Source organism: Leptonotus elevatus, chromosome 9 (assembly GCF_054856555.1).
Source record: "Leptonotus elevatus isolate MCC_2025b chromosome 9, RoL_Lele_1.0, whole genome shotgun sequence".
Taxonomy (NCBI): Eukaryota; Metazoa; Chordata; class Actinopteri; order Syngnathiformes; family Syngnathidae; genus Leptonotus; species Leptonotus elevatus.
Window position 1 is genome coordinate 17996607 of NC_141247.1, and position 21828 is coordinate 18018434.

Consider the following 21828-nt stretch of genomic DNA (forward strand, 5'->3'; position numbering starts at 1 on the left):
GCGGTTAAAAATGTCTACCTTTAATAGGCTGTATTTCCACTTTTAAACAGTCTCCAAAGCGTCTCATTGCAGTTCAGTAAAAACTCTAATGTTGTGAGATAAATACAGTGCACACACAATGAACTATGACATCAGGTTAAAAGTACCTAATTAAGGTCAAAATGTCGACTAAACCTGTTAATACAGTAAGAACATGAAGTACTACACAATTGTTGAACAGAACTTTTCATAGATGGTCACACATTCATAAAATCCTTCCATTTGTGTTTCCTCCGTTTGGCTGCGATATTGGTGGAGCATTAAACAAGATTTCGAAATCGAGGCGTTCTACCTGCTACCGGCCAAATCCCACCCAACCAAGAAAACTTAGACATGACCCCCTGCCCATTTTCCCTGCATTATTCCGCTTCTGATTGTATTCAATCATCTTCTAGCTGGAAGATGGCGGGGCCTTTTCATCATCAGGAGAGCCCTCGGCTGCACTGGGGTCGACCTGGCCAAACTTCAGCAGGAGCATGATTTTCACTTTGGCTTCCTCCAAGGTTTCCTTCACTCCCTTCTCCAGAAGAAAACCCTCGCTGTCACCCTCCGGCTGCTCCTGAGCCATGGCCCCTTCCACTGAAGTCTGCAGGTAGCGCAAGCTCAAGAGGACTGACATCTGTACATGGGAAGGCAAATGGAATAGGAAGAGTGGTTAGTGAGGTATGTATCACCAAACATTTACCATGACAGATATTTGACTATGGCATTTTGATAGAGTTGGGAGATTTGGGAAAATGCATTAATCCTGATTCATTTTTTGTTGCTTCCAAAATTTTCCATGTATTCATCTACCAAAAAACGCAACATGAATATAGCTTAAAAGAACAACCAGAAATTAAATTAGTAACAAGTAAAATACTGGAATAATAGCAATAATTTCTGCTGTGCCCGCGTTGGCCTCTTGGGGCAGTGCAATGCACACAAGGAAATACACTTACAAGAAGGTTAGAAGACTAGAAGAAGAATTTAGCAAACATTGTTAATATAACAATTTTTTAATAGATTAGGAAGAATATATACTAATGAGTATATAATTATATTGCATGTCTGAATGTGTTTCTACAGAATTTGTGTGTGAAGTTTCATTATTTGAATTTAAATTATTCCCATGATGTCTAATGCTAGTTTTTGCTAGCCGGTCAATTGGGTTTTCTATTAAGTGCTAGCATTAAGCTGGCAATATACTGAAAACCAACTATTCCTTGTATTTAAATATACATTGTGTGTACCGGTAATATTTTTATGATCATGAGAGGTCAAAATCTAAATCAAAATAAGAATTTTATTAATTGCTTGGACCTATATTTTACCCACAGTGCTGTATCACATATTCAGATATTTTCGTTTGCATTAACGTGTACATCTAATATTAATTTGTACTTTAGTGGTCTACTGCAACAGAACTTGTGCTTTTTACAATATTTTGCCCATTTCAAATAGCTAAATGAGGTCACCAAAATATTAGAAACAGCTCTTAGTGATGCTGAGCTATTCCAAACCACTACAAACTATGATTATGATCATTTACTTGTACAGTATTTATAATAATAAATCTCAGACAATGGACAATTGTTGATAAAATAGCCATCCATTTCTTTGAAACTATGTCAAGCAGTGACTGTGATCCACCTGTATCAAGATGACTGATAGCACACCAGGACCGGTTGAATTCATCAGGTCCATGTAGTAGTCGATCAGAGCCTGCCTGCAGCCACGACTGTACAGGTTGAGCTCCTCGTTCTGGAACTCGTAGTTGTAGTGAGCGCTGTTGTCTGTCAGGTGGTACTGCAGGCAAGGCCGAGGGGACATGGGGTTACAGCAGCTGAACGGGACACCGTCCAACAAGAAGCGGCCATCTATGTTGCTGCGGATGCGGCTGGGGATGGAGGGAGGAGCGGGAACATATGTGGAATGAAACAAGAGGACAGGTAAGGAATGATTTGATTAGATTTTTTATAGGAAACAAAAAGTCAGAAACATGAGCTGATTGCTTCACTCAGTCAACATCACCATAGGGTGCCTTTGAGACTGAGATTTTCTGAAATGCATATTGGTCAAGCTCTCACACTTCATACATTAATTGCAAACAGGAAGTGTAGTGCAAACTAAGTGAACTTGCTGACAGGGTGGACAATAACATGGTGGACGTTTTTGGGACATAATATGATGAAAATTACAAAACACAAGCGTAAATATAGTCTGCCATTATTCACTGCTTTAACCTCCATTGAAGAAAGACAAACTACCCCTTAACGACAGGGTGGACACTGGACAGTAAATAGTTTTGTTTCATTTAACTACTTATTATACACACTGTCGTCAGCAAAGGAATGTGTCAAAAATATTGCACACCAACTGATTGTTTGCTTACAGTCCTTCCCCTTATCAGTAAATCACTTCAAATGTCCCTCTCCTGCACACTCATCATCTTTTTTGACATTTTGAATGCCGCTTCCACTCCACCCATGCAGATAAGGACCTTATCTGTATTTCTTTTATCCGTCTCTATAAATCACGCTTTAGTCTCACCGTGCATATCACATACTCACTCCTTGATATCCTTGGAGGTGTAGTCCAGGTATCTGTGGCTGACCCACTGCACCTCAAACCAATCCCTGAAGTTGGTGTTTCCACAGCAACGAAACTCCATCTGCAGACGATCGATGGTTTCTTTCTGGAAACAGCGGCCTGGAACGTCGGTGTCCTTGTAGAAACGGATTCCATTCCTCAAACCAACCTGAGACGAGGGAGACAAAGCCATAAAGGATGGCTGCTTTTATTTTCCGCCTTTGGAAATACTTTCCGAAAAGGAGCAAGGGAAAAAAAAGTCCAACTGCCAAAAAGTTTGTTGTGCCTTCCTTTTGAAACTACACTGAGAATTGTTTAATTGTGAGATCAAATATATTTTATGTATTTTATGTAATCAAGTGTTTTAATTATTAAGTACAATACATGGACACGTGATATGGATACAATGCATTGCACTGAAAGTGGCAAATGGTAGGGAATGGTAAGCTATTTTATAGGAGTGTTAGAAAAAATCGATTCGGCAATATATCGCGATATTACAGTGCGCAATTCTCGAATCGATTCGATATGTGGCCAAATCGATTTTTAAATATCAATTTTCATTTTTATGGGAATATTCAACAAAACGTCTTACTTAGGGTTAGGATTCACACATTAAGCATGAAAGAACGTTATATTAATGGAACATTAAGCCTTAATATTTGATTTCAGTGCTGTTCAAACATGAAACAGACTGCAACCTGTTTGTTAAATGCAGTGGCTCATTTATAAGTCAGAATTTTCAGATAAATACATTTTCATACAAATCTTGTTGTCGTGTACATGTACAAGTTTACTGATTAGTATTTTCTAAATGTGAGTGAATTTTTTTCTCTCGCAATAATCAATTTATAGATTCGCATCAGGATTAATCGGTATCAAATCGAATCGTGACCTATGAATCGTGATACGAATCGAATCGCCAGGTACTAGGCAATTCATACCCCTATTATTTTATAACAGTGATGAACTATAGTGGGCCGTTCTGAGCCATCAAACTCCAGGGTTGAAAATGAGATCCCTGATTAGCATCTTAAAAAAAAATAAATAAATACCGTGTGTGATCCCACCTTTAAAGACTCTTCCAGGCGTCCCTGCAGAGCGTAGCTGAGCACCACCACAGCGACGAGCAGGCAACAGATGAGTGCAGCCACAGCGTACCAACCAAGCAGGAAAACCCTCCAACGTGGGAAGCGGGTCGGGTCCAAGGAGTCCTGGCACACTCGGCTGGCCACCCAATTGGTGGCGATGGATGCCAAGCCCACCAACATCAGGATGTTGGGCACCACGTGGATTTCTGTGTTGTCCATCACCTCGACAACGAAATAACACAGTGAAAGGTTACAGGGAGTGTAATAGTAAAAGTCACACTTTATCAACCTTACAGTAATCAACCCCAAAATTGTAATGACAATAATATGTTATATACGCCCGCACTAGTCTAAATATGGAATTCTGATTAATACTGTGTTAGTGGAAATATGAGTTGAAAAATTCCACTAAATTTTATCCACCGCAGGGCGGCCATTTTGCCACTTGCTGTAAACTGAAAGTGGCTTCACATTTGCGCAGGGCTCCGGTAACAACCAATCACCTGTTTCCTGAAGCTGAGCCGTGATTAGTTACCAGTTACCAGAGCCCTGCGCAACTGTGATGTCATTTTCAGTCAACAGCAAGTGACAAAATGGCCGCCCCGGGGATTCTGATACTGCTGCTTAATTCATTTTCCACGCACAAAATATTCATCAGAATGCCGTAGTGGGGCTGCATAGAACATGCATACATGTTTTAAAGAAAATTTCGGGTTGACTTCCCCTTAAGAAACTAATTTGGACTGTAATTGCATATTCCTATTGGTTTAAATATAGCAACCAAAAACTCATAAACTGTACATAAAATTATCATTTGTATGTTTTCTCCCTTTGATTAAGCCCTACAAAACAAAATCTAATTGGAACAATTTGGACAAGTATAATTTGCGAATCACAGCGTGAATCAATATTCTTTGTCGCCAAAGCTTCAGACACTTGAAGCAAGTGTTGTTTTCATGCCGTATTCTTTGTGCGTCACTCAGGGCTCCTTCTCGAGCATCCCTGCTGCAAATCAATAACACTTTGCTTCACAACTAAGGGATTACGGCGGCCTCGCTCACACTGGCGATCAATAAGGGAGCAGGGGCCGCACGTTGATGGCCTGCAGCTGTCCTGCGCTGTCAGCTGCTTATTAATGCTTGCAATCAATGTCAGTCCGTAGGACATCAGTGAGGTCACATTGGGTTTTAGAGGTCACCCAACGGCACGTTTTTTTTTTTGGTTGCAGCATTTACAGTAGAAAGATTCTATTCACAATTTGATGTTATAGGACTCTTGATTCCGTCTTTACCTCAGCCCTACGGAGCAGCTCTATCTTAAGGTAGACCCCCAGGGAAAAGACGAAGGACCCGCATAATACGGCCATCCACGACAATAGCCACAGGCCTTGGGCCAGACGCACCCGCCTCTGCTGGGTGAACTTCATCTTCAGCAGCGCCATGGCTCCGAAGAGGAAAAGACGATCAGGAACTGAAGGTAAGGGCGAGGAGATGAGAGGAGAATTGTGCTCTGCAATGGTCTGGGAATCCAGAGGTGGCCAGCTGCATGTAAAAGGAAAACACTCCGAGGTTGTGTTGTAATCCAGCGGTCAAAGCAGGCCTACGCTGGTGAGTTATTAACAGCTTGAGCTCATCTAAGTTGTTCCAGGTGGAAAGGATAAGCAGATAGATCCCTTGGATGCTAGAGGACAGTCAATCTGAGATGACAATCCAAAACCACAAATTCAATTTGATATTGAATTAGAATTTGAAGAAGAAGAAGAAAGTGATTGGCGGATAATCCGAGGGAAATTTGACAATTGTTGAGAAAAGAGTTCTTCTTTCCTGGAGATGACACGTTAACCACTCAGGTCAACAGCCACTCTGTGGTCGACCCCCCCTGCCCTCCAATGTGGAATCAAAGATTTCCTCCTCTTGGTGTGATCTTGTCGTTTGATGGCGCCTTGGTGGGTTTGTGCCCCCCCTAAACCGCCACACCCATGGCTGGAGGACTCAGAGACTGGGCAAAGTGGAGAGTTTGGAACCCTAATCCAGTCCCTGGGATCCTATTAGGGTCCAGGGGCCAATGGGAAAGCAGGCCAGTGTCTGATCAGCAAACTTGTTCTGATGGACACTTTGAAAGGGAGGGCCGATTGAAATATTACGACAGCTTTAGTCACCTGACATTTATATCAGGCGCTGTTGGTGCTCAAGCAACCTGAGGAAACATGACTGTGGTTTATTGAAGGTGTGACATGTGTACGGTGGGCTCCAGGTAAAAGTATCGGAACAGACATTATTAAATTCATGCGAATAAGGCTTACTATTTGATGGCATAAGCTGGCAATAACTGCAGCAAACACCCGTTGACTTACTGCAGCCACTTTCAGTTCTTCTTTGCTTTTGGGTTTACTTCCTTGCTACCAATAACATGCGTGTTAGCCAAGCTGAAATCTCTAAATTGTATGTAGGTGTGCGATTGGTTACCCAACCAGTCCAGGGTGTACCTCAACTCCCACCCAAAGTCAGCCAGTATATGCCCCAGCCAACCCGCAACCCTAATGAGCACACTCTAAAAACAGTTGGGTCAAAAATAACCCAACTATGGGTCAAAAATGGACCGATCCTCTACTTGGGTCAATTTGACCCAACTTTGAGTCAAGAAATGGGTCTTTTAATGTAAAACAACTCGAAAATATTGGTCAGATCTTTTACTCGGATCAAAAAATTGGGTCATTTTGTATAAGACAACTTAGAAAGTTGGGTCAAATTGTTGATCCATAATTGGGTTACTTTTGACCCAACTGTTTTTAGAGTGCACAAGCGGTATAAAATAGGTGGATGGAAAATGTTAGATATGGATTAAAAATGGGTGTTTATAGTCTCAGATATACTACAAGAATGTATTATTTCCATGTATTGCAGAGAGTGCCTTTAAAAATGTTTTTTAAAATTGTGCAATTGTCTTTAAAAGGCTGGCACATATATTCTATATATGTCAAGTTATATGATTAAATAACACTACAAACTGGCAATAAATCACGACGCCATGCATGATAGCCATAGCCTCTTTATTTGGAAACACAACAAAAGCCTACTCTTAATAAAATCTTCAACATATCTTTTGAATTGTGTCACGCAAGGCAGCACATTTGCATATTTATTGGTGAGTGTTCCTCTTAAGTATCTCTGGCTGGGCATATTTTCACGTTAGAGGAGGCTGCGTAGTGTGTATGCATATTAGAGAGCGCCTACATAGTGGAGGACGTGCAATTGGATTAGATTGTTATGATAAGCATTTATGACAGCTTCAGTTAGTGTGAAGCGGCACACGCACACACAAAAAAACAGGCCTTCAAGGATGCTCGAAGTTATGCAAGTTTGGCTAAATTGTGTCTCAATCACACTCACTGTGATCTGTGCACGATAAAGATAGTTGCAAATGCATGGATGGAGTCAGGTTGTTGCCAAGCACTTCTTTTAAATGATCAAACAGGAAACAGATGACTCTAAAAATAACATCACAACACTTTTATTCACATGGAGTATAATTCATGAAATAGGGAAGCTTAAATTCAGCATCCTGCCCTTATAAGACATTAACTGGAATATTCTTGGTAAACCCAAAACTGACATTCTGTGGACTAATGATAAGCAATAGCATGATTAAAACGAGTTTTTTATTATTGAAGCAGAAATATAATATACTGTATGTGCTGAACTGACATACAATTTGCAAGACAAATCAGGATTGGGGGATCCAGTTTGAAATCAAATCTAACTTCTTATTTTTTTTTACCTTATCCACACAATCCAAATAACACAATATAATATTGTATTTACATAGATTATTGCATAAAAATCACTTTTTGTCATATATATTTTTTTAACTGTTAGCATGACCCAACAGTAGTAAATGAGTCGTCAAATGATCTGTGGAAAAAATATGAGCCTGCTTTGGCCCCATCTTGTGCCTCTAATTTAGTTTTCAAGGTCATTTTACTCTTGTACTACTGTCAGGTCATACTGACAGTTTTTTTATCAATATGACAAAAAAGTGATCTTTTTAACAATTGCAATGTTTTTTAACTTTTCCTAACACATTATAATTGACATAAAACAAAACAAAAATGCTATCATTATTACATTTCCAATTCATTAAACTATCAGTGTCATTTTCACAACTCTACACTGTAATAACAAGAAATAACTACACTAAACTATAAGTATTAATAATTGCTATTATAAATCATTACATTACATTATTTACAATATAGATTATTTTCAAATACCATTTATTATTTGAGTCATTTTTACTAATCTGGGTTTATTGAAAAATTGCTTGGGGTGAAAGTGAATCACACGGTGCATTGTAATAATTGGGTTGGGCAAAACTTGTCTGATTCTGTTCAATTATAAGAACTAATAAATCACATTTTGCCAAAGTACTTCAATATAATACATACAATTTTCATCCATCCCCTTTGTTACTTTTGCTCTGTCACTTTGCTCCGCTCCCACTGCCTACTACTCGTGCCCCTTCCTTTCACCCACCCTCTCACGGGTGTTCAGCTGCTGCATGAACTCATCTAGGATCTGCTGGGCAGACATGGACGTCACATTCACAGCGTCCTGTTCCAAAAGTGTCACCAAGACCTCTCCCTTTTCACCCAAATGGTCAGCACGGTGGAGCTGCTCAGGCTTAAGAGGGCTGTCTGTGTATTTTACACCCAAGGAGGACTGATGTTGATAGTTTTGTGGTCTGGCAGCGTAATTGGCTACTATTTTCTGATAGATGGCGGTGCTGATGTCCTCCACTGAGAAAGGCGGGCTGTCGTTGGACTCAATTGGGCTTTGAAGGGAGATTTGACCTCCTGTTTTGGCCACTTCCTGTTTGAAGGGGACAAAGGCTGTCGCAGTGTCCGACTCTGTTAACCAGTCGTGTGCCGCTTCCTCCGATTTAGGTGGGTGAGGTGGCTTGAGTGCAGTTGGCGAGCTGGCAGAGTGGCCGCCAATAGCAGAAGGTGTCCGAATCTTCGGCACGGACTCAGTTGAGTTAAAGTGCTTCCCCAGTAAATCCTTTATCAGGCACGGAAGCTGAGTGTGAAACATGCATTGAAAATGAGGAAATGCATTCTTTGTCATTCTTTAAAATCAAACATGTCATTGTGTGTTTCAAATGAAGAAGTCCCTCTATTTTAATCAAATCGTTGTTTTTTTTGTTTTAAAGAAATGCCATTATACAGTATCCTATAATCCTTTTAGAACTACATGTATTGTGTCAACCGGGACAGAATAATTTTTTAGTAAATGCACCTGCATGATGATCACGTCACAACTTTTTTCTGCCAAGTTAATATAAATAAAATTTACAGCTATGTATCAATTTAATGTGTTTAATATTATGTTCTAGTCAGGTTCTAGATAGAAATACACTGTACCTTGTTGTGAAGTGTTTCCTATACTGTATTTGGTTACCTTAGAGCAGTGACCGATTCTCAACTGGTGAGTCGGGCCCCAAAAGTTGGTTGGTTGTAAACAGATAGTAAATATTACAAGTATTTGTTTTCAGATTTTTGCTGAACCGTACTGAGGCCTACCACGTTCCCACTTAGAACATAACATATTGGGTATGCGTAAGGAAATGTAACTAACTTTCGCTCTAGTCAAAAGCTACATATATAAATATAGTAGCTTTTAGCTAGCAGACGTCATAGTTAGCCATATGCTTTTAACGCTATTTCAAACTCATTCAAACTGTTTAAAAATGTAGCATACTGTACTGCCTATGTATTTTAAGAGACTATTTTAACCCTCCCACCCCCACCAAAAAAAAAAAACTTTACTAATCTTAACTTCTATCAAATGGGTTGCAGAACTTTTGATGCAGCTCTTGTAACGGATGTGTGCTTGTTCGCTTAATGTCCACTAGAGGGAAGCATGCTCACATTGATGTTCTCCAGCGCAGCATTGGTCCTGTGAGCTTCCTCCAGTTCTGAGCTCAGCTGGGAAACACGATTGAGAAGGTACTTCCTTTCACTGCTTAGACCTGTACTCTCCGGCTGTGCACACATTAAAAAGTGGACGAGAGAACACATATTCAGAAGGCAACAAACCGTTCAGTTGACAAAGCAATGTTTCAAAAAGCAAGAAAAGGGTCCCTTGTGTTAGTTACTCTTGCCTTGTAGGTTTTCTCACCGCAATGTGCAAGTGCTCCCCCAGCAGATTATTAGCCTGCCTGCTTCCAGTGTGTGTCTCCAGTAAGCTTGCAAGTCAGAAAGAATCGAAAAACAAGTTTTATTTTTACACTCTTGAACCCCACACTCTGATAACATTTTGCACATAAGCACAGTTGTTGGTTTGCTCAGTGTGAGCTGACAGCCTTATGCTCCAGGCTGTTCGTAACGCGAAGCATGTGCTGGGTGGGCAGTTGCAGTTGTTTGGTGACAAATACAGGGCCAGGCCTGTCTGGCCGGGGGTCACGAGTAAGACACTCGCTCAAGGGTGTGAAGTGACATAACAGATGCATTAGTTTGAGTTAGCCAAGGGCAGAGCAGGTGGCAGAAGTACTAACAGTACTTGTGAAGTTGAAGTACACATTCTTGTGTAAAAAAACAAAAACAGAATAGAAATATTGATTCAACTTGTGTACATAAGTAGATCCAAACATAAACCAAAATGCACTTTGGCAAATGTGCTACCTTGTGCAATTATTCCGTGTGTTCCATGGATCGATGAATCTATAGCAACTGTTATGTCAAGCCACAGGATGGCGGAATGTTGATTGATCACTAGATCAGCTGCAATGGCTCCCCATGGAATCAATGCGGTAGCCCAAAGCACTGCTCTGCTGCTGTGAGGCTCACATTGCATCACATGTGACAGGAATTTAGCATGACATAAGAGATTTGCACTCATCAGGCACTTCACTAGGTACACCTAAATAGTTTAATGACATTGATGATAATCCTCCAGGTTATAAACATTTGTTGGTTTATTATTCCAGACCTTTTATATTTGTCTTTGACGCTGCTAAGTTCATCCCTGGTCCTCTGCAGCTCCAACTCCAGGCTTTCAATGCAGACCACTGTCTGCAGCAAGTTCTGGTGAAGATCAGTATTCTCCTCCTGCAGCACCCTGAACACACAGAATGACGGGAGGTGGAGTTTTTATGCGTGTTTCTTCGTGTTGACCAAGTATGGTATTTTTAAATAATGCGGGGGGGAAATGTCTCTCTAAAGAAGGACTGATTGTATCGTAAACATTCTGACAATTATACTGTATTATAGGCACCACTCCATCACAGCATGAAAAGAGGGAAATACTTACTGAAGCTGCTCAGCATCACACAGTCTGTCCTATAGAAATGTGACGGTGAAGAAAATATTAGGTTACATGATGTAAGACAAATATGCGATTTATACGGAAGCATATTGCATTCACTTGGGAAAAAAAACTTCTGTTTTTCTGACTAATTTTTGGGGGGAGCTTTGTTTTTTTCTGTTTTTGAAAAAAATAATAATTATTATTATTTGTAAAAACAGGAGGAAAAAATCCTAAGAAAAACAGAAAAAAAATCTGAAAAACGTAGATTTTTTTATTTTCAACATAATTGTTTTTGTTTTTCTGAGTTTTTGTTTTTCTGAGTTTTTGTTTTTCTGAGTTTTTGTTTGTTTTTAACCTCTGAACTCCAAGTGACTTGCTGCAGACTCGCTAATGGTGGACACTTTCCCGCATAACTACATTACCCTCCAACTATATACTGGCTCATTATGACAGAAAAAAATATATACATATTCAGGAAAAACAAAAAAATTAAACAAAAATCACAACAACAAAAATAATCAAAGCTCCCCCCCAAAAAATTGGAGTTTGTTTGTTTTTTCCAAGTGAATGCAATACATTACCGTAGATTTGCTTTATTTCATTTTGTTTCATTCGGGATGATTAGATATAAGACATTGATTCAATTGTTAACGTTAGCAGCCAAGGCTGATTCAAAGACACTCAACAGTGAACAAAATGGTAAAAATAGAAACACGAAAACACATTTTGTTTTGGTATAACCCCATTGAGGCAACAAAGGAAGCCTTGCACGTTATGTTTTCAAGTCAATGTGCATCCGGGATGGGTCACTGCTTCATTATGAGGGACATGATGGATTTATTATTGATTGGATGTGTCAGAGCTGCCTCTGGTAATTTTGTCTTTTTAAATCGATTTGTTCTTATTTGCTGGCCGGAATGTTTCAGCAAACTGGGCAAGACAATCTCTTATGCAATCAACACACTGGGGGAAAAAAAATACAATTAACAACTCAGTTAAGATGCTACCTTGGTAGTTCTTTATCCACCTCAGATACCAATGTCTAAATTTTGCTAGTGACGTTTTGAATGAATACATCAGTTGAAATTGTTCCCCTTCAAAGCACTGCGCTTTGCTGCATTGCTGTGGTATGACTCAGTGCTTGCGGTATTTGACGCCTCCCTCAGAGTGACTCAGCTGTACTAGCTCTGCAGGAGAGCAGCTGCTCCATTTGCAACGTGTATAACCCGCCCCGGTTTTCTATGAGGCCTTAGCGAACTTATTATTTTCCCATTTTATAATTAGTCATATTAATCATCGAGGTTGTAAAGTGTGTTTTTTTCCCCCACGGACGTGTGACTCATAAGACACCCAGAATGAAAGATAATGATGTCATTGCATAAACTAGTAACTATAAAAACATGCAAACTAGTGATAGACCAATGTTTTTTTTCAAGGGCGGTACTGACCAATAAACAATATTTCAAGCCGATATTAATTTGCAGTAAAAGAGAAAATATTAGCGTAACAATTATTATTATTTTTTTTAACACTTTTTCTTTTAATTTTAAACATATAAAGAATTTACTTTTTTTTTTAATTATAACAAAAATTGCAGGGAGCTTACAGGGTCATCAGCATGTGTTAAACTAAATTAAAAATAAAGTAAATCGTTCCCTAAAGTTTTCTACTGTAAATAGTTTCCCAAAATGTCAACATTACTTCTTAATTTATTTATGTTTTATTTTTAAAAATATAAAGTATAGGGAGTTCCCAGTGTCAGCATCATTTTTTTTATAACGTGGAAATTTAAATAAACAAATGAAAAGTTCCCTGTATCTCACTAAGCGACAATGCATGCGAATGTAGCTAATTTGGGGTTTTTGTAAAAGGTTTCAAAAGATCTTCGCAGACAGTAAAAAAAATTGTCTGAATATGTTTGAAATGTGTTTGCAACAAGTTAAAACAGTCTATGAACATCTTACAAATCCTGATGAAAACCCTAAATTCGCTACGTTTGCAAGCATTCACCGTTCAGTGAGATACCAGCTTTAGCGGCTTTCAGATTTGTAAAATGGCTGATGCCGACATTTGTCAAAATGCCAAATATCGGCCCTGCCGATAATCGGTCTATCCCTAATGCAAACTAACTTGCACTGATCTCCATGCACATATTCTGTGTTATACCATGAATAAATTAATTTATCTTTTAGATTATGGCCTTGAAAGTCCTTATAAAATATTTTAACGACAAATGATCTGACTTAAATCCCACTCTGAACTCTAACTGCAAATATCATCCTATTTATCCCATCAGACCGCAACCTCGTGTTACTTTAGAAAAGAATAGAAATGAACTCACTCTGCATTGTTTGGAGCTCCCCACATGCTCTGAATGGTGTCGCCCGCTCTGCTCTGAGCTGTGACCGGTAGTGGCGGAGGCTGTATCTCGGGTCCTGGATGAGTCCGATTTACTAGATGAAGACTCTGATCCGAGGCCCATTCTTGCAGCCTCAGCTGAGGAGGGTCGTGAGGTGTTCGGCCCTCGTTGGCTTGCACTGGTGTGCACATGCTGAGGCTGGAGCTGAGGGAAGTGCTGGGAATGCGGACTATAGAAGGCATGGGTTTGCTGCTTGTGGTGGCGCCGCAGTTTGGGTTGGCTCAGCTCAGGGCTGGTGCTGGTTCCGTCGGTTAGGCGAGAACCACGTCTGCCGTACCTGTCCTCTGACAGGGAGCCGCCAATGGGCGACAACCTCCTGTCTTTATGGTTTCTTCCAGGGTGAGCGTTTCGACTGGAGGAGTAGGCATACTGATGAGGTGGCGGGCTACCCTGGTGGTTCCTAGCCGGATATGAAATCAATTTGTCCGGATCGGAGCCATCTGAGTCTTTTCGCGAGACGCTACGAGCACTTTTGTCCTGCTTGCTGGGTTGTTTATGATACTGCTCCCTCTCCTCGCCAGAACTTTTCTTATGCTTCTTAGGTGGGAGTTCAGGTTTGACCGGGTCAAGTGTTTGAGCTGGTGCACAGGTCTTGCTGGTAACTTTGCTGTTGTTCACCCCGAGCACAGTGAGGTACGACGGACTTATCACCTGTTTTGTAATCTCATCCAGGAAAGCGGAGAATTGCAACTTTCCCTGCACAAAATGTTCCCTCGCTCGCTCCACCTCAGCTTGTGCATCCCCTTTCTCCTTCTGGCCACTGGCAATGGGCTCCTGTTGTTTGGGAACTCGTGGGGATATCACCTCCATCGATTTAGCTTTACGTATGTCAACATGAGGCTTCTTGTGCTTCAGGATTCCTTTGCTGGGAAGCTGGCTGGACGACACTGCTCTCTTTGGGCCCCTAGAATCTCCTAAGAGAAGGTCTTCGTCACTGAAAGTCAGACTTCGATTCAAACTAGAGGTCTTGTACAGACTCCCACTATTTGGTGCCTTGGATTGTTTTCTACCATCACGGTCCTCATTACCCTTCAGGAGGCCCTCCTCACTTCTGCTATGACTTCGGTCAAGGGATGAAAAAACAGCCATCCCTCGCTGTTGCGTGCCGCCATGTGTAGGACCACCATTGCCGTTGCCGCCTCGCGTAGCGGAGGCAAAGACAATAGGCTCACTGCTGTCGTCTTCCCGAAAGGCCCTGCGTATATCCGCAATATTGGAGCAGGACAAAGAATGCTGTGGACGCTCAGTGTGGCGGAGAGAGAAAGGATCGTTCACACTTGCCTCTGTGAACCAGGACAACGAGGAGACGGAAGAAGAGGAGGAGGAAAGGGTGGAGGAGGAAGCTCTGGACAGAGTTACAGGAGTGTTGTGGTCGTAAAGTATTTCGTCCTCTTCGATGTGGGGAGTTTGGTGCATTTGCTGGCGGTGTTGATGGTTGTCATGGAGGTAGTGTCCATGCCGATGGTGATGGTGCCCTTGGTTTTCTTCTGAATTTCTATCAGCATCATCATACGGTGTAAACCTATGGCACAAACACATTATGAACTGAACTGAGTTCATCATATTTTTTGAAAGGCCAATTCTTACCTATTTTTTTTTAAACCATTTTGATGTTGCTGGACCCTTCCCAGCCGACTATATCCTTGACATTATTCCCCAAATAATAAACATAGATATTAAGTCTTCAGAAGTCTCCTACCTGCGTGATTCTGAGTCTTCGCGATAGAAATGATGGTGCTTCCGCAGCGTCATCTCTGCGGGTTCAGAGGGGCTGTGAACAGGTCGGAAAAACTTCTCCATTACCTGTCTTTTTCCTGGTGGTAGGCTATTGATGTCGCCTTGGTTGAGTTGACTGTACAGAGGCCACTGACGGTGATTTGTCTTCCCACTGCTCTGAAACTCCAGTTTCTCACAAGTCACTGTTATCTCTGTAAGAGAACTTGTTTGTCAGCTGCAAATCTTTGCTTCAGACGAGATGCGAGCGTTCCAAGCCTAACTCTCAAATTCTATTGGTGTTTTAGCAAAGGTCCAATTTGTTGGATTGTGTGTCTACCCACTGTGGATAGGTTTGTCTCCATCATCTGGCAGCTGAGGAATGGAGTAAGAGCTTTTGAGCACACATGGTGGAATCCCTTCATGCATGCACGGTGGCTTGATTTTTACATCATGACTGATGTAACTGGGGGCTCATGGATTGGCTGAAAGGGGGCGCTCAATCGAAGAGATAATCGAAGTTGGACTTTTGGAAAAATGATCCATACCAAGGTTCAATAAGCAGACTGATGTAACTTGCTTTTACCAACATGTCTATGATTAGGTACGGTTACATTTTACTATTATTGTTTAAAACTACGCAATTAATATCAAGGTTTTATGCTGAACTATATAACCTCATTTGCAAGGGGTGGGGAATGGAATGGCATTGGGTTGTAATTCATGGTAGGACATATTTGACAGCTATCAGATAAAAGGGTCATTGCAGAATTGGACAATTAATGCAGCAACATTTTTTTTTTATATACCTTTTTTCTTCTTCAAGAAAAACAGGTAATAAACCATTACATCATTCATCCAGCTCAAACATCATCCGTATTACACACTCTTTTTTTTTATCAAATGTTTATGTTCATCCTATAATATATTTTGTTGTGTTTAGCGCAACTTTGTCGCTCAGGCACCTGTAAAATGTACTTCAAAAATATCTAAAATAATGCAGTTAAATAAAGTTTTTTCCTCAATACTTATTTTAGTATATTACTCTAAATACAGTAACAATGCTACAAGTAACAGGGTTGCAAATCAATGCTAATGTTAGCGTTATTCTTTAACAATACATGCTAGCTTTTTAAGCTGCTATGTCAACAGGTGAAGAAAAAACTTAGCTGTATAATTATTATATTTTAAATATGTTTTTCTGATGAGTAACAGGTTTGTGTTGGTGTATGAAACACACTCCATTACTGATGTAAACATTGAGAGAAAAAAATAGAACAGCGGACTTACCTTACGTCTATCCATGGTCATAGCAATTAGCTTAATGATTTATGGGGAGTTATTTAGTTCACATATTTCTCTTCCTCTCGATGGCTTTGAAGGTTTTAGTAACACAATTTGTAAGATGTGTGCCATTTTTCAAAGAAAACATGATGGCTCAGGTAAAACACATTTTATTTTTTTAATGGTAGTCCAAAAAAAAACTGGAAGACATTTCAGAATAGCACAAGCATTGAATAAACATACACGCCAATATCGCTTATCCGGGGCAGCAGCTTTTGCAAGGAAGCACACACAGACTTCCCTCTCCCCACCTCCTTCGTCAAGTCCTGGAGAGACAGTCTCTCCAGTGTGTCCTAGATCATCCTGGGACCTTCTCACGGTGGGACATAACCCGGAACACCTCAGCAGTGGTCCAGAAAGCATCTCTTCTAAACAGATGCCCGAGGAGTTGTTTTGCAGTTAGCAGTGATAACAGCAGTTAGCAGTCTTTTAAGATTATTACTCAGCCAAATAGCAAGTAAATCAGAATAAGACTTTTGTTTTGCTCAGTTGTCACGTTGAATGTGTTGTTCATTGTGGTAGCATTGAAACCCAGGATGTGGTTGAACTCTTCCCCTGGGCAGTGAATCATGATTAGGGCAGTTATGTAAATGAAGGAGTTTTGCCCAGACGAATCTCGGATAATGTAGAGGAGTCAGCCTAAATACACGTGTGGGTGTGGGAGTTGGGGGGATGGGCTAGTACTGATAAAAACGTGACTGGATCCATGGAGTCACTGTCACGATGCTCCCCCTGTTGGTCAAGAAAGGGAACTCCCTTAGCAATGTTGCTACAGTGGATGCCCCCCCTCCTTCTATTTGTTTAATGGTTAGCACTACACATCCACATTCCTGATGTATTATTATTTTAATACCGTGTGTTTGGTTAATTACTTTAACACATTAGATAATAATAAAAAATTCAGATTGACTGACGTACGAATGCATCTCATAAGCTGTATGACAAGGCTTTATCAAAGGTAAGCTCATAAAGAGAATGACACGCACAGACCACGTAGGTCGGCGTCGTATGTAAATAAATTGGTTGGTTTAACATTTGTCACTGAGCTGTCGATGGGTTTTTTCTGGACACGACCAGCTGTATCTGGCACCATTACTCCCTCCCCCTCTCCCACAACGCTGGTAATTTTCCACTCTGAAGTTCCTGTTCACTCTAATGTTTCTGGAAATATGTCGTATATTCCGGTACATAGTCTAAGAATAGGACACGAATTCACAGATTCAGCATTACAGTAAAAACGAGTACTGTTGAGCTTATGTCCGACCAGCGTGGGACTATTGAATATATAATAAAATGTGGCAAATGTGTTTATGAGGCTGCCACGATATACGACAAAAAGCATGCGATTCATGGGGTGACTATGGCACATGTTAATTTGATGAGTTGAAAGATATAGTCATCCTTTCGACGACAAAGGCGTATCACTGCAGTAAACAAAAAGTAGATCCAGCCACATTCTAGTTTCATCCAGTTTTGGAAGCCAGGACCTTGAGTAATATTAATCCGCACGACCGTTGACCGTGACGTCAGTCGTTTTGTTTCAAATTTGGAAACCCAACGGCTGGCTACTTTAGTCCTAACGTAACCTGTTTTTACATTTCTCGGTTTATTTACTCAAGCAGATACATACAATTGATAAATAATGTTCTGTTTTCGCCTAAACAAATAGCCGTTAATCAAATATGGATGTTGCGATGAAGGACTACTTTACGTGTCGAATGAATACGTAGCCCTACCCGTGACCGAACCACTCGCAGCGTATAAAAGAACGCCATTTCTTTTGCTGCGTCACATTGCTTCGAATTTTCGTCTGTATTTTGCGGTTGCTTCTCAGGTGAAACCGTTCTTTTTTTTTGTGTGTGTTTTTTTGTTTGAGTTTACGACGTTCATTTGTTAAAGGATGAGGGAAGTGGCTTTGAATTACGCAGGTTGTCATGTAGAACTTGTCTTTTGTTCATTCAGGCAGAAAGTGAACGGTATGTTTTTGTGTGGCCGTTTTCTCTGTCGAGATGTTTATTAGCCGTTTCATCAGTCGAGATGTTTATTAGCCGTTTCATCAAACTAAACTTCAAGTCAAAGAATGTTTGTAGATTGTCATTTTAATACCCTAGATCGCCATTACTGGCTCTTTGGACGTGAATATATATTTTTGCTTGTTTTACGGTTGTAGTGTTGGCGAACCTAAACTCCTGATAAGATGAGTTGCTGCAATGAAGGCATTTTTATTTTATTTTTACTGTTAAACCGCAAACCGGTTAATTTTAAGTGGTCTGAAGACGTACAATCTGTTTTTTGTAACCTTTGTTTGCTCAAAATGGCCGCTGTGACGTAGGGACGCTGACGCCTTACCATTGGTTGGTTTGAACTAAAGCGTGTTGTCCCCCTTCCGTTCACTGTCGTCGCAACCTATTGTTAAACGTCTAAAGATTACAATGTGGGCTTTTTTTTTGTTAAAAGCTTTTTTTCCCTTCCTTTTCTACAATGTTACATTATTGAAGACTAGTAGTACAACGGTCGATTAGCCAGTAATCAAATGTTACTAGTTTGTGTTAGCTACTAAGTTAGCAGTTATTTTAAAGGCAAATACAAGCAGCCGATGAGTCATACTACAAAAAAAAAAAAGGCAGCTAGCAACATTTGCTTCTACAGTAGCTTAGTTTGTAGTTACTGTATGTCATGCAGCTTTTTTCCTTCTAAAAGGCATTTTTTTTCCCCAAAATGGCGGTTTGTTTTTCACCGCAATTGCTGCAGAAATTATTAAAGTTGATTGGATCAAGCTCAGTTTTATATTGGAAGTTTTTTTTATTTTTATTTTTTTTTTTACGACTGAAACCAAGTTGTTTGTAGCAAGCTCGGTTCAATTACTGAAGATTTTTTTTATTTTTTTTGCCCCATGGGCTATGGACTGAGTTAATGGCAGGAATGGACTTAGTTGTTGAGAGGAAGAATGGACTTAGTCTTTAGAAGATCGTGGGATCAGCGACAAGTGAGGCCGACGCGGGGATGACGAAGCGGGAGCGTGGTGTGGGACCAGAGGGCGAACCAGGCAGGACAGGACCAGAGCGCGTGTTGGGACCAGAGGGCAAACGAGGCAGGACGGAACCGGAGCGTGCGTTGGGACCAGAGGGTGCGGAGAGCGATCAGAGGGGTCCAAAGAGCAGGCAGCAGCCGGTCACCAGATGGAGCCAGAGGCAGGTTAGCGTCTGCAAAGGTCCATCGTTGAAGTGGTTCAGCCGATCCAGAGCAAACCAGCTGAGAGGGGTTGGACAGGGCGCAAGCGTCTTCATGCTTCGAGTTACTCACAAAGGCGGCGTGGTTTGTATGACGGTAGAGGTATCTGTAACAGGCCTTGTGTATTTAAATTTTACATTCAAAACCTTTTGTAGGACAAATTTCTCGCACAGATTTCTCTTCCCTTTTCCAGGCTATCTTAAAGTGTTTCGTACCTTGATCACCAATCCTGTTGCGTGCTGACTCGCGTGGTGGTGTCCACTGGGACGAACGAATGCCTTGGTAGTGTGGCGAGAACAACACCTTAACGGAATTCTCTACCCCCCTGCGATCACAAGTAGTTCCCCAGGCGGCGGGAGAGGTAGTCCGTTGTTCGCTAGGCCTACTTGACAAGTTTGTCAACATTTGGGTTTCTTATACACATCTTGGGTGAACTGGGTTGGTGGGGGGGGGGGGGGGGGGTGTTAACCAGTCTCTTCCTAGACTTCACAGCTTTCAAGTTTCCCTTCACAATGGCTTGAATAAGAATCATCCCGAACGCCATTCAAGTGGACAATTTTCCTCGCAGGATAGCAGCCCCTAAAGTAGTCACCTGGTGTAGCCAGAGCACATTTGGAATGTGGTAAAAGTCTCTCTACTAAGTCATTGCAATTCTGTACAGGCATACTGCTGTGGGGTTGGGATGGGGTGTGTCTTTGTTACTTTTGCAGATTTAAGTTTTACCAGCCCAGTAAGCTACTACATCCAAGCCCAAGTCTCCGCATCTATGCATAAGGTGGAAATCCTTCCATGTTCACAGCTGCGGTATTTAATTACTGTTGGAAAAATCTTGTGTAACATAGCATGTTGTAAGACTATTTTAGTTTGCACTGCTTTGTATTTGGGGTGGGGTCTTGTGGGGGAGAGGCTTTTTCCTTTGCATTTTTTCAGTGTGCCGTGTCCTGTGCGCTTTTCCAATACCTGAGACCGCCTGGAAGTCTCCTAACTCATTGTATGTACACGTTCCTTGCGCTTCGACCATCACGTAAGGTCATTAAATGTATTCATTACTTTTAACTTTCATTGTCTGGTAAAATTCCTCCATTGCAATTCCTTTGCAATTAGTTACAAAACTTTGTATTGATAATACAATGAACTATTTGTAAAGGATTTTTTTACCTGCATAATAAATGCATAGCTTGTTGTGTTTGAATACAGTATTGGTATGCATTTGTTCTTTGGGGGGGCTTTTGTGGGCCAGCTCTTTTTGTGCTTTTCAGGTATTTATGCTTGGAGCTTTGTAGAGCACGGATGTGACCAGGGCTTGAATGCTCCCTTTCAAAGTGGAAATTGAAGGCAGATAAGTGGAATCCATCAAATATTGATGTTGGAAAGCAGCTAATTTCCTAAAACCCGCTGACGGGTACTGTATGTCGAATGGGCTCAAGCTGCCCTCATCTCAAAAGCAACTTGCTATACGTAACTTGATATATAGCACTGCTTTGTCTTACTGTGCTGAGATACACATTTGATGGGCCTTGATTGTCATATCTGCAGTAAAGCATTTGGGTAAGGATAACAATAGTCAGTTCTATGATTATTTTTTTGTGAGGGTTGTAGGGGTTGTTTTGTCCGTCTCTAATTCTACAGAGAAGTCTACAAAGGAAGAATGCGTGTACCCTACATGACAACACGAGAATCTCGCTGCCCTAAGAAATCAGCCGTCACATTGTCAGGTTTTAATTGAACAAGCAATATTTAGTCCTCAGCTACATGCCTTTGCGCAACTGTGCAAGTGGCAGATCTGTATACCTTGAAATGGAAATATCACCAATCACGCAACTGTGTGAAGTAAAAAAAAAAAAAATTGTAGCTGAGGAACGCTGTGCATTGTGCAGCTTGAATTAGATCTGAACTGCAGTGCAAATGTGTTGCAGTTAATAAGCGCTGGTTATGGTTGTTCGTGTCCCTGCACTTCTCTTTACAGAGCTCAGGTTTCAGACCGATGCAGGAATGTCATCTAACCAGGAGACTAGTAAGATGTTGGCTTCATTTGTCAAAACAACAGTTGTAGACGAGATACATCTTGGAACTGGCTTTATGTTAACCTCAAATCAATAACAATGCTTTACTTGAG

At 40.9% G+C, this 21828-nt stretch overlaps 2 protein-coding genes across 3 annotated transcripts; both read right to left on the bottom strand.

The window, feature by feature from the left end:
- Positions 1-5719, bottom strand: rom1b (retinal outer segment membrane protein 1b). The gene is made up of 5 exons (XM_086085157.1): positions 4993-5719; positions 3681-3923; positions 2592-2779; positions 1672-1918; positions 1-658 (listed from the first exon to the last, which is right to left on the bottom strand). The coding sequence occupies exons 1-5, from the start codon at positions 5140-5142 to the stop codon at positions 431-433; spliced, it is 1056 nt and encodes a 351-aa protein (XP_085941283.1). The 5' UTR covers positions 5143-5719; the 3' UTR covers positions 1-430.
- A 1476-nt stretch (positions 5720-7195) lies between these two features.
- LOC147168626 (uncharacterized) lies at positions 7196-15544 on the bottom strand. 2 transcript variants are annotated; one of them, XM_086085804.1, is made up of 8 exons: positions 15124-15544; positions 14453-14946; positions 13347-14338; positions 11009-11037; positions 10688-10816; positions 9878-9944; positions 9628-9741; positions 7196-8776 (listed from the first exon to the last, which is right to left on the bottom strand). In XM_086085804.1, the coding sequence occupies exons 1-8, from the start codon at positions 15222-15224 to the stop codon at positions 8207-8209; spliced, it is 2496 nt and encodes an 831-aa protein (XP_085941930.1). In that variant the 5' UTR covers positions 15225-15544; the 3' UTR covers positions 7196-8206. The 2 variants fall into 2 exon arrangements, with proteins under 2 accessions (XP_085941930.1, XP_085941929.1); XM_086085803.1 differs by having other exon boundaries at positions 13347-14946.
- Between the last annotated feature and the right edge of the window lie 6284 nt (positions 15545-21828).